At 41.7% G+C, this 12,920-nt stretch overlaps 2 protein-coding genes across 2 annotated transcripts in view; one reads left to right on the top strand and one right to left on the bottom strand.

Moving 5' to 3' along the window:
- Nucleotides 1-7,511, bottom strand: part of UBR7 (ubiquitin protein ligase E3 component n-recognin 7 (putative)) — a 31,137-nt gene extending 23,626 nt beyond the window's left edge. The window contains exons 1-4 of the mRNA XM_003787000.3: nucleotides 7,150-7,511; nucleotides 4,342-4,475; nucleotides 3,286-3,346; nucleotides 2,069-2,164 (exon numbers count right to left, since the gene is read on the bottom strand). Coding sequence (XP_003787048.1) covers nucleotides 2,069-2,164; nucleotides 3,286-3,346; nucleotides 4,342-4,475; nucleotides 7,150-7,299 — 441 coding nt within the window. The 5' untranslated portion in view covers nucleotides 7,300-7,511. The remainder of the gene's footprint in view (nucleotides 1-2,068; nucleotides 2,165-3,285; nucleotides 3,347-4,341; nucleotides 4,476-7,149) is intronic.
- Nucleotides 7,512-7,519: 8 nt separating this feature from the next.
- Nucleotides 7,520-11,506, top strand: GON7 (GON7, KEOPS complex subunit). Its single transcript, XM_003786999.3, has 2 exons — nucleotides 7,520-7,754; nucleotides 11,169-11,506. The coding sequence occupies exons 1-2, from the start codon at nucleotides 7,547-7,549 to the stop codon at nucleotides 11,261-11,263; spliced, it is 303 nt and encodes a 100-aa protein (XP_003787047.1). The 5' UTR covers nucleotides 7,520-7,546; the 3' UTR covers nucleotides 11,264-11,506.
- Nucleotides 11,507-12,920: the final 1,414 nt, after the last annotated feature.

Below are 12,920 nucleotides of genomic sequence, written 5' to 3'. Positions count from 1 at the left end.
CAGCTTAGTTCTTTTTGCTAAAGATTATTTTGGTTATTTAGTGAACGTGGGATATATTTTCACTTTTTTGTGCCTTCTTTAATTTCTCTCATCAATATTTTATAGTTTTCAGACTACATTCTTTCACCTCCTTGGTTAAATTTATTCATGAATTTTTTTTTTTTGGTTATTGTTGTCATTGTTGTATGGTGGGCCAGGGCTACATTTGAACCCACCAGCTCTGGTATATGTGTATATAAAATTTTTTTTTTTTGGTTATAGTTGTCATTGTTGTATGGTGGGCCAGGGCTACATTTGAACCCACCAGCTCTGGTATATGTGGCTGGCGCCCTAGCCACTTGAGCCACAGGCGCTGAGCCAAAATAGCAAAATTTTTAAAAATTGGTAATAAATATGGTTGACAAGAATGTGGGGAAAAAAACCACCATCATATACTATTGGTGTTGGACCCTTTTGGCATACATAATCGTAACTATTTTCTTCATTTATTTATGGTGGAGTTAAATTGTATAACTCTACCCTCTAGGTATCCATTCTACATAAATACTTGCAGGAGTCTATACTCAGTTACATTACTGTATGTTCTTTATGATAGGAACAAAAATGATAATGCCATTTTGCTACGGAAGAACTGGTAGGTTAACTAACTTATGGTACATCAAACTATGGATACTCCGCAGCACTCAGAATAAGATAGATTTGGGCAGCACCTGTGGCTCAGCGCCGGCCCCATATACTGGAGGTGGTGGGCAAACCCGGCCCAGGCCAAAAACTGCAAAAAGAAAAAAAAAAAAAGAATGAGATAGATTTGTATTGTGGACATATAAGAATGTTTATGATATTCTTTCATTATTGTTTGGCCGGCCCAGGCTGGATTAGAAGCCACCAGCTCAGGTGTCTGTGGCTGGCGCCTTAGCCGCTTTAGCCACAGGCGCCGAGCCCACTCAATCATTTTTACATGCAGTGAAAAAGGTCTAAAAATATACACACCAAAAAGTGTTAACAATGGTTATGCCTGGAAAGTAAGAAGCACAGAAGCACAGAACTCTTTGAAAATTCTGGGCTCGGCGCCTATAACTCAACCCGCTAAGGCGCCCGCCTGTACACCTAAGGTGGCAGGTTCGAATCCCCAGCCCGGACCCGCCAAACAACAATGACGGCTGCAACCAAAAAATAGCCAGGCGTTGTGGCGGGCACCTGTGGTCCCAGCTACTTGGGAGGCGGAGGCAGGAGACTCGCTTGAGCCCAGGACTTGGAGGTTGCTGTGAGCTGTAATGCCACGGCACTCTGCTCAGGGGGACAGCTTGAGGCTCTGTCTCAAAAAAAAAAAAAAAAAAAAAGAAAATTCTGTATACATTTCTCATTGAAATTTTCCCCAAATATGATCTGCAAGAAGAACAGATCAAGAATACATATTTCAAGAGTACAATTTCTCTTGAAATTTTTAAGAGAATGCAGTTTGTACATTTCATTTCTTTCCTTCAGGGGAGGCAAGAAGTTAAAGGCCATTTAACTGTTTAGGGGGTAGGATAGGCAGGCAGAAAAGAGGGAGAACGAAAGAAGTTCTGCTCTTAGGAAAGTTCACTCCAATATTTCATTCTTATAAGAATGAGAATTGGCTCGGCGCCTGTAGCACAGTGATTACAGCGCCAGCCACATACACTGAGGCTGGTGGGTTCAAACCCGGCTTGGGCCAGCTAAACAACAACAACTGCAACAAAAAATAGCTGGGCATTGTGGCAGGCACCTGTGGTCCCAGATGCTTGGAAAGCTGAGGCAGGAGAATGCTTAAGCCAAGAGCTGGAGGTTGCTGTGAGCTGTGACGCCATGGCACTCTACCAAGGGTAACAAAGTGAGACTTTGTCTCAAAAAAAAAAAGAATGAGAATATGTGAGATCTGTACCCATAATAGATCCAACCCCGTTTCATGAGGGATAAATCTAGAACCCTTTTACAATCATGCAATCCCTCCTGAAGAGCTACAGAGGCCCAAATATGACAAGAGGCTGAAGAGTCAAGGCTAGAGATGATATATATAGTCCCAGGTTTCAACCTCCAATTGTCTTACCTCATCTTCAGGATCAGGATAAGGTCGCTTGCAAGTGCAATACAATCCAAAAAAGTTGGCATTGTACTTATTGCCAGAATTTACCTTTGCTTTGTCCTGAAATAGAATATTGATTTCAATATATAGTATGATCTAATTTTAACTATAATTTCATACATCATAAAATTTCTGAATTCAATAAATTCTTATACCTAGCACTCTGGGAATCTGAGGCAGGTGGATTGCTTGAGCTCAACAGTTCAAGACCAGCCAAGAGTAAGACCCAGTCTCTAAAACTAGCCAGGCATTGTGGCAGGCGCCTACAGTCCCAGCTACTTGGGAGGCTAAGTTAAGAAGATTGTTTGAGCCCAAGAGTTGGAAGTTGCTGTGAGCTGTGACACCACAGCATTCTACCAAGGGCAACAAAGTGAGACTCCGTCTCAAATAAATAAATAAATATAGAAATTTCTACAGTAAATATTTTCCCACTAGAAACTTGTCTTAATTTTCCAAGTGTGAAGAAAAAATACTCCTACTAAAGGAATACTTTTCCAGGATACAGGGAAATATTAAAATTTATTTTTTTGTACCTTCATTGTAGCAATTAGAGGAAATTAAATATACTCATTCAATAAAATGGAGAGAAGAATTAATCATAAATATTATCAGCTATGTGAGCTGATACTTGTAATTTCAAAGTTCTTCTTTATGCACAGTTGTGAGAACCACGACCCTCAAGAGGCAAAGAAACTGCCAAAACTAACCTTCAAAAGGAGAAAGATGATAGTTTTAGTAATTATGACTGAATAATGTAATATTCTTTTCTCTTTCATTTTTGTTATTTCACTGAAGAATATTGTTAAGCATAGTTTTTATTGGCCAAAAAGCAGTGAAAAAAATCCTGTTTTTGTAGCCCACATTCATTATTACCAAATTTTATTCAGTTTTGAATCATATCCCTTGCGTTAAAAGCCTCAGAGAATGAGCACACCACATAATTAAACCTGAATCACTTTAGAAAACACTTCCCCCAAAAAACTTTTCATATTACCTACAATCTCTAGTACATGCTCTGAAGAGGATATTTAGTTTTTTCAACAAAATAAAAACAGGAAATACTTATGTGCAAAGAATAAGAACTTCTTTTTTTGGAAAATAAAGGTATTTGCTTTTTACCCACTTGAGCGAACACCAACCTTGCTCTTTTAAATACATTTATAGTTATAGTGCTTACTTACAGGAAATAATTTGCATTCCAAATTTTTAAACTTGCTGTTTCCACAATCACAACGAAAATTTCTGAAAAAAGGAGGAAAAGCCATTTTTCTTTTTCTTTTAAATCTAATGAAGTATTCTTTAAACTCAAGGAATAGCTGCCTCTTCCTTTTTCAGCTCATTTCTAGAATCTAAAAAGTGGCTTTGGTTCCTATTGATGTATCCAATTTGGAATTTCTTCAACATATAACAATAAAATATTTTACAATTTTGGAAATTAATATGTATGAAGACCAATATCTACATTATACACGCAAACACACAAGTAAAATAATGGCAGAATATGAATAGTTTAAGTTTGTGCCATAATTACATTTTAAAAGGTCCTCGCCAGTTATATTATAGAAAATAATTACATTAAATTTCATGACTAGGTGTGGTAGCTTATGCCTATAATTCCAGCCAGCCCTTTCTGAAGACTGAGACAAGAAGATTGCTTGAGCCCAGGAATTCAAGACCAGCCTGGGCAACATAGTGAAACCCTGTCCCTACAAAAAATTTCAAAAATTAGCCAGGCACTGTGGCATGTGTCTATAGTTCTGGCTACTTGGGAGGCTGAGATAGGAGGATAGCTTGAGCCCAGGAGTCCAGGGCTACAGTGAACTATGATTATACTATAGCACTCCAGCCTGGGCAATAAAATGAGACCCCATCTCTTAAAAAAAAAAAAAAAATGTTCACTAGTACATAACTACTTTTTTTTTTATCACCCTTGGTAGAGTGCCGTGGTGTCACACAGCTCACAGCAACTCCCAGCCTTAGGTGATCCTCTTGCCTCTGCCTCCCTAGTAGCTGGGACTACAGGCACCTTCCACAATGCCCAGCTATTTCTGTTGTTGTTCCAGTTTGGTCAGGGCCAAGTTCGAACCCGCCACCCTCGGTATATGGAGCCGGCGCCCTACCCACTGAGCCACAGGCACCACCCTGTACATAACTACTTTGAATGAAAAAACAAGATTCAGTAAAAAATGCAGTTTCTAAACATTTAGAAAGCAGTCAGCAACAATCTCTATGCTTACCTTTTAGTGTAGAGCTCAAATAGTTTATGACTTCCATGACATTCATAACTGCAAGCTAGACAGATTCCTGCTGGTTCTTCTCCCTCTGGGGTGCAGGTACTACAGGCATATAGTGCTTGTCTCTTTACTGAGCCCTAAAAGACAGCCCCAAAATGGAAAAGAGAGAATGAATTAATGAAATAGCATAGCTACTTAATACCCACACTATGATCTGAAAAATAATTAAAATCAGATTATCTGTGGTCAAGATATTTCTCTAAAAATCATTAAGAATATTCAAAAGATATGAATAACAGAGTACTAAAACATTGCTGAATGTTTCATATCTATACTAGTACTTGTTTTCATAGTATTTTTTCTTAAAGTGACAGCAAGTTTAAATTTGTCAATCAGCTTTGAGTAAATTGGTCTGTTTAATCATTTTAACATATGAAAATGTAGAAGAATGTGTATAGATTTATTTAAGTAATACCACATTTTAATTTTGGAAAATGTTTGTAAATCAAGCATAAAGAAAATCAATACATGAAAAGAATTTTTAGGCTTGGGGCCTGTAGCACAGTGGTTACAGCACCAGCCACATACACTGAGGGTGGCGGGTTCAAACTCAGCCTGGGGCCAGCTAAACAACAATGATAATTATAACAAAAAAATAGCCGTTGTGGCAGATGCCTACTTGGGAGGCTGAGGCAAGACAGTCCCTTAAGCCCAAGAGTTGCTATGGGCTGTGTGATGCCACGGCACTCTACTGAGGACAACATAGTTGAGACTTTGTCTCAAAAAAAAAGAATTTTTAGGAGATGCATGTTGAAAGTATTCAGAGGTGCATTGTCACCATGCCTGCAACTTATTTGCAAATATGTAGTTAAAAATGTAATCTGCCGGCACAGTGGCTCCCATCTAAAATCCTCCCACTCTGGGAGGGCAAGGCAGGTGGACTACTTGAGCTCACAAATTCGAGAACAGCCTGAGCAAAAAGTGAGACCCTGACTCTACTAAAAATGGAATAGCCAAGGCAAAAAGATCGCTTGGGGGACAAAAAAAAGAGCCCAAGAGTTAAAGGTTGCTGTTAGTTATGACGCCACAGCACTCTACCCTGGGTGACAGCTTGAGACTCTGTCTCAAAAATAAATAAATAAACAAAAAAAATGTAATAAAAGCAAAATGTATTATACACATGGAGAGAAAAGAATGTGGCAAAATTTTAAAAAGTAAATACATATAAGACATATACAGGAGTTTATAATATTAGTCTTTCAACTTTCTGTAGATTTAAACTGCTTTAATAAAAAGTTGAAGGAAAAACAGGTAAAACTTTTAGAAAACTTGATAATGGTTACCTCCTATAGAAGGAGAGAGACACACAGGGAGGCTTTTGAGATACCAGTAAAGTTCTATTTCTTGATATTTTTTCCAAACCATATACATGATTTGTGCAAATTTCCTTACAATTTACTACAAAAATAGAAAATTTTAAAGAAGCCAGTTTTATAAAGTTAACTACATTTCAAAGATAGCTTACATATAGACAGGGCTACTATTATTTCTTGGCTTTTGTTTTTTGTTTTTTAAGAGAAGCAGGGAAAGGGTGTTTTAGTAGTGACCAAAGGTTTTAATACAAGTCATCATCTGGATCTCTGGATACCAGATATATTCAACAATCTAACCACTTTGTAGTGTAAACTAACTTGATCAACTATGACAGCTGGTATTATGATCTCAGTTTATACCATGTAATGAATGGGAAGTCTCTCCCCTCATCCCACCCAGTGTTTGGCTCCACTCCCCTGCCTAGGTAAACCTTCTCCCTCCTACTAATCACCCTTTGTTAGTTTTCTTCCTATCCATCCACCCTTCTCCATTTTTGTACTTAGAGATACAGCCTGAGTCACGAAACACTGCATAACACCCCCTCAAACCCTTGTTCACTATGTCTTCTAAATGCCAAACAGAACATTTTCTCCTCTCCTCCATTCCCTTGCCAGAGCCACCTGCTGTTCTTTTTTATTGAGAGAGTCTCACTTTGTCGCCCTTGATAGAGTGCTATGGCGTCACAGCTCACAGCAACCTCAAACTCTTGGGTTCAAGCGATCGTCTTGCCTCAGTTTTTCATTTTTAGTAGAGACGGGGGTCTTGCCCTATGCTCAGGCTGGTTGTAAGCTCAGGCAAGAGCTTCCTAGAGTGCTAGGATAACAGGTGTGAGCCACCGCGCTAGGCCCCACCTGCTTTTCTCTTTCCCGTTTGTTTCCAGGGAGGGGGGCAGCTTTCAGATAGACATGGTACTTGCTTCGTTTTGCAAAAAAAAAAAAGTAATAGCCAGCACTTGTCAAACTAAAACAGCAGAGGAACTAGTTATCAAGAAACCCACCCCACACGAGAATTTCAAATCCAGAGCTCTTTCTTTTGATTATTTGACTCTCCCATTCAGTCCCTAATAAATACATAGTCCTAGAATAGGAAAACTAGGGGCAAATATTTTTGGATTTGACAGGTCTCGGGAAGGTTTGTGAAAAGCAGCAGGGGCACCAAGAGACTGGAGAGGAAGGACAGAGTAGCTGCTCCAGGGCCAAATCTCGAAAAAGCTAAATAAAGAGTGAGGGAGAAGGGCTCCTGCCGGACACAAGGTGAAGAAGGGTCCCCAGAAGGCTGAAGATCAAAGGGAAGCCGGGCATGGGAAGACGAAGGCCACTACGACCGGCGGCCCCGGACCCCCACAGGGGGACGACTGCGGCAGGCGGGAACAGGGAAAGCCGGGCTGGGAACAAGAGGTTCTGCCGGAGCTGCGGAGAGGCCCGGCCGCGCGCCCACCTGCGCGTAGGAACATTTCTCCGAGTCGCTGCCCCCCAGGACGGCACACGCCTCATTCTCCAGCTCTTCATCCTCCTCAAGTACATCGACCAACGATACTACAGGCTCCAGCTCCGACTGCCGCCCAGTGGACCCCTCTGCTCCAGCCATCCTCAACTGTCACCCGGACCACGGTTCGGCCCCGGCGGAGGCGGGAAAAGCAGCCGCGAGGAGAGTAACCAGAGGAGGAGAGGCCTGAGTGCCATGAACCAATCGTAAAGAAGGAGAGCAAAGGAGAGGGGCGGAGCGACTTCCCACAAGCGGAAGTCACTCCTCTCCCGCCGGCGCCGGCGCCGGGCTGCCTTCCGCTTCCGGGTGGCGCTGCCTTCAGGCGGTCTCTTGAAGCTGAGCGGAAGCCATGGAGTTGTTGGGAGAGTACGTTGGGCAGGACGGGCAGCAGCAGCGGCTGAGAGTGTCCTGTGAGGCGCCAGGTGACGTCGACCCTTTCCGGGGCCTGTTGTCGGGCGTGGCACAGATGAGGGAGCTGGTAACCGAACTTTTCGCCCCCCTAGTACAGCAGGAATCGCAACACCGGCGGGCTACCGCTTCGGACCAACTCCTGGAGGGTGAGCTCTGAGGTGATGCTGGGAGGACGGGGCGGGGCGCTCAGCGGACATCTGCTGGGGAAGCCGGGTGTAGAGTCACAGACTTGGAGAAAGTGAGCCTGGGGAAGGAGAATTGCACCTAAAAATTGCGCTCACCATCGTGTTTGTCGGGGCGTTTTCACGACTCATATCACAAAACATGTGCTGTGCCTAATACTCTGTACCAGGCACTGTGCAGAGCTCTGAAAAAGAATTAGAATCCTGCCCTTGGGGAACACAAGAGGATTAAGCAGGCAGACGTTTGTTAAAAGAGTAAAACTGTGGTTTCTTTGGCTTTCTATAGATACTGCAAACCGAGAGAACCCCGGAAGGCTTCATAGAGGGAATAACTCTTGAGCTGGGTGTTGAAGGATGAAAAGGGGTTTGGGGCTGGGCTCACTCCTGTAATGCTAGCACTCTGGGAGGCTGAGTGGATCGCCTCAGCTGAGGAGTTCAAGACCAGCCCATCAAGAGCGAGACCCCGTCTCTACTAAAAATAGAAAAATAGCCGGCATAATGGTGAGCGCCTGTAGTCCCAGTTACTTGGGAGGCTGAGGCAAGATGATCGCTTGAACCCAAGAGTATGAGGTTGCTGTGAGCTGTGACGTCACAGCACTCTACCCTGAGCGATAGAGTGAGGCTCTGTCTCAAAAAAAAATTACAGACACGTTTGAAAGAGTGCTATTTGTTGCAGAATAGTACCAGGTTCCAAAAGTTGGAGCAGACTTCACTTTAACAAGTCTTAACTCTTAGGGACTCCTTTCTCATATCCCAGTTCTTTGAAAGTAGAAGCGTGAATTTGCATGGATTTCAAAAAATTGTTTTGGTGAAGGACACAAAAAAATTGTCTTGAATGCAAAAAAGAAAGTGGGCCTGAGAACTGGATATTGGAGTCAGGATTTACTGGATACTTAAACTCCTAAACAGAACAGTATTTTATTTTCCTTGCCATCTTGAGAATTAGATCTTGATAATGTGGGTGTTGACTATAATCAAAAAGAACAATAACAAGTATTGGCTAGAATGTGAAGAAATTGGAGACCTTGTACATTGCTGATGGAAATGTAAAATGGTGTGGCCACTTTGAAAAAGTTTAGTAGTTCCTCATAAAGGTTCTATATGACCTAGTAGTTCCTCTGCTGGTCCTCTCAATAGAACTGGAAACATATTCACATAATAACTTATACATGAAAGTTCATAGCAGCATTATTCAAAATAGCTAAAAAGTAGAAACACAAATGTCCTTCAGCTGATGCATGCATAAACAAAATGTGATATATCCATACAATGGAATATTATTTAGCAGTAAAAGACTGAAATTTTGATACAAGCTGCAACATGAATACACCATGCAAACATTATGCTAACTGAAAGTCAAACACAAAGGGGGTACATGTTGTATGATTTCACTTACATGAATGTCCAGAAGAGGCAAGTCCATAGAAGTAGAAAGTAGATTACTCAGCCAGACAGTACACACCTATAGTCCCAGCTGTTTAGGAGGTCTCAGTGGGAGGATTGTTTTAGCACAGAAATCCGAGTCCAGCCTGGGCAACAGAGCAAGACCCCATCTCTAAGAAAAAAAATTCTTTTAAAAAAGAAAGTCGGGGCTCGGCGCCTATAGCTCAACCGGCTAAGGCGCCAGCCACGTACACCTAAGGTGGCGGGTTCGAATCCCCAGCCCGGACCCGCCAAAACAACAATGATGGCTGCAACCAAAAAAAAAAAATAGCCGGGGCGTTGTGGCAGGCGCCTGTGGTCCCAGCTACTTGGGAGGCGGAGGCAGGAGACTCGCTTGAGCCCAGGAGTTGGAGGTTGCTGTGAGCTGTAATGCCACGGCACTCTGCCCAGGGGGACAGCTTGAGGCTCTGTCTCAAAAAAAAAAAAAAAAAAAGAAAGTCGGCCTTGGCTGGACACCTGTTTCTCAGTGGTTAGGGCTCCAGCCACATACACCCAGGCTGGCTGGTTCAAACCTGTCCCGGGCCTGCTAAACAACAAAGACAACTGCAGCAAAAAAATAACCAGGCACTGTAGCAGGCACCTGTAGTCCCAGCTACTCAGGAGTCTAAGGCAGGAGGATTGCTTAAGCCCAGGAGTTTGGGATTGCTGTGAGCTGTGATGCCACTGCACTCTACTGAGAATGACAAAGTGAGACTCTGCCTCCAAAAAAAAAAAAAAAAGGAGGAGCAGTGCCTGTGGATCAGTGAGTATGGTGCTGGCCCCATATACCAAGGGTGGTGGTTTCTAACCCAGTCCCAGCTAAACTGCAACAAAAAAATAGGCATTGTGGTGGGCACCTGTAGTCCCAACTACTCGGGAGGCTGAGGCAAGACAATCACCTAAGCCACAGAGCTGGAGGTTGCTGTGCGCTATGACACCACGACACTGCCTAGGGCAACAAAGTGAGACTCTGTCTCTTAAAAAAAAAAGGAAAGTATATTAATGGTCGTCAAGGAGGTTGACTACTAATGCATATAGCATTTCTTTTTGCAGTACTGAAAGTGTTCTAAAATTAGATAGTGGTAATAATTGCACAAGCTACTGGATGTACTAAAAACCACTAAACTGTATACTTTAAAAGTGTGAATTTTGTGGCAAATAAATTAATACCATCAAAAAAGAAAGTGATGAGAAAGAAAAGTTTTAAACATTGAAATTCCCAAAATCTGGCTCGGTGCCTGTGGCTCAAGCGGCTAGGGCACCAGCCACGTACACCTAAGGTGGCGGATTCAAATCCCCAGCCCGGGCCCGCCAAACAGCAATGATGGCTGCAACCAAAAAATGGCCAGGCATTGTGGCGAGCGCCTGTAGTCCCAGCTACTTGGGAGGCAGAGGCAGGAGACTTGCTTGAGCCCAGGAGTTGGAGGTTGCTCTGAGCTGTGAAGCCATGGCACTCTACCCAGGGGGATAGCTTGAGGCTCCGTCTCCAAAAAAAAAAGAAATTCCCAAAATCTTTTCTTTTTTTTTCTGTTTGGGTTTTTCTTTCTTTTTTTTTAAACAGAGTCTTACTCTATCACCCTGGAAAGGCTACCTTGACATCATAGCTCACAGCAACCTCCAACTCTTGGGCTCAAGTAACTCTCTGGCCTCAGCCTCCTGAGTAGCTGGGACTACAGGTGCCCACTACAACACCTGGCTAGTTTTTCTGTTTTTAGTAGAGACAGGGTCTCACTCTTGCTCAGACTGGTCTGAAACTCCTGCTCAGGTAATATACCCACCTGGGCCTCCCAGAGGGATAGGATCCACCACACCTAGCCTTCAAAATCTTTTAAATCTAAAATATGCATGGTTTCATTAATCTCTAGATTGAAATGCTCCCATTATCAGCCATTTTAGCTGCTTCTATTTCTTTCAACCACTGAACATATTGTCATACAACAAATATTTATTTTAAAGGTGGTGATGAAGATGATGCAGAAGATGAAAATAACATTGATAACAGACCTAACTCAGATGGACCATCTGCAAAACGGCCAAAACCACCATCTTAACAATAGCACTATGAAATTTTAAAGACTGCTACTACATGATAGTCATCACATACTGACGTTTAAGGACAACTGTGTTCTAATTTGGGACAGCTTTGTCAAAGAGAAAACTGTTTCTTCTGTTTCTAGCAGAAAGGTAATGTTTAGAAATGAAATTAGTTTTCTTGAATGAGATATGAATTCCAGGCCATGGAAATAAAATGGAATACTTATTAATGTGTAATATCCTCTAAGTTGGCAACTGAATTTTTATCCTTTTTCTCTTTTTTAAACAACTATTGAACTAAATTATATAGTGTCTAAGTCTTTTAACTTCTCTTATGAAGACATTCATAGGCAATAACATTTGAAAGAACTGACATAAACAAGGTGAAAATTGGGTATTAAATGTAAAAATGTCAGTTCTTTGTAACTAAAAGGAAAATAAAAGGTTAAAAATACTGAAAAGAGGGTGGCGCCTGTAGCTCAGTGAGTAGGGCTTTGGCCCCATATACCAAGGGTGGCGGGTTGAGCCTGGCCCAGACCACCTAAACAACAATGACAATTGCAACAAAAAAAATAGTTGTGCATTCTGGGAGGGGTGCCTGTGATCCCAGCTACTTGGGAGGCTAAGGCAAGAAATCACCTAAGACCAAGAGTTAGAGGTTGCTGTGACCTGTGACACTATGGCACTCTACCAAGGGTGATAAAGTAACACTCTGTCTAAAAATATATATATACTAAAAAGAAAGAGTCTTTGAGACACACCTAAGAAAACCTTGAATTCACACTCACATCCATTATACAGACATCTAGAGATGATGGCACTCAATGAATATGATTAATCCTCTGATTTATTTTGTGCTTTGAGAACCAGATGGGGTGTCTTTTATACTATGATATGGTATATACAAGATCTTAAGTAAACAATCCATGTTGACTGTAACTTAGATATTTCCTTTCCTCCCATAGCCACACTTTGATTTGCTTAACAAAGGACTTGAGTTCTTTTCAAAATACATATTCCCAAAATGTGTGTGTGTGTGTGTGTGTGTGTGTGTATGTACACATGTGCTTCTTTACTGCTTATCAGTGACATGAAGGCTTTTTTATTTACTGTGCATCTTCCCGATTAAAATGCAAAGAAATCAAGTAGCCTGTACCTAACGAAATACAAAATAGTCATAGAATTTTAGAGTTGGAAGTAACCTTACAAATTATACAATTTATTTCAGAGATAAATCTCAGGACAGGTTTTTGCCTCCAGAGTACAGAGCCAGCCATTAAAAGAGCTGGGTAACATAAATAGTCTCTCTATATTTTCTTAAGATGATAAAAGATTAGAGAAATCATTAACTTTTATGAATCACCTTTATTAAGTAATTAGAATGATAGATATCACCATAGTACTTTCCCAGTTATATATTCTGAAAACTGTAGCTTACAAAAGTACTATATACTGTTAAGAAATTAAATTTATTTTTTTATTTTTATTTTTTTGAGACAGAGTCTCACATTGTCGCCCTTGGTAGAGTGCTGTGGCATCATAGCTCACAGTAACCTCAGACTCTTAGGCACAAGCATTTCTCTTGTCTCAGGCTCTGAAACAAAAGTCTGTTCTGGCTCGGCTCCTGTGGCTCAAGCCACTAAGGCACCAGCCACATACTCCTGAGCTGGCAGG

This window comes from Otolemur garnettii, unplaced genomic scaffold, assembly GCF_000181295.1.
Source record: "Otolemur garnettii isolate 467f Iridium unplaced genomic scaffold, OtoGar3 scaffold00020, whole genome shotgun sequence".
NCBI classification, from domain to species: Eukaryota; Metazoa; Chordata; class Mammalia; order Primates; family Galagidae; genus Otolemur; species Otolemur garnettii.
The sequence above is the reverse complement of the archived record's forward strand: the minus strand, read 5'-3'. Positions and strand labels throughout refer to the sequence as shown.

Excerpts from the sequence above, each read along its gene's own strand:
- GON7 (XM_003786999.3), top strand. The coding sequence starts at position 7,547 with ATGGAGTTGTTGGGAGAGTACGTTGGGCAGGACGGGCAGCAGCAGCGG. Across the intron at positions 7,755-11,168 it reads TTCGGACCAACTCCTGGAGG|GTGGTGATGAAGATGATGCA; the intron begins GTGAGCTCTGAG and ends TTTATTTTAAAG.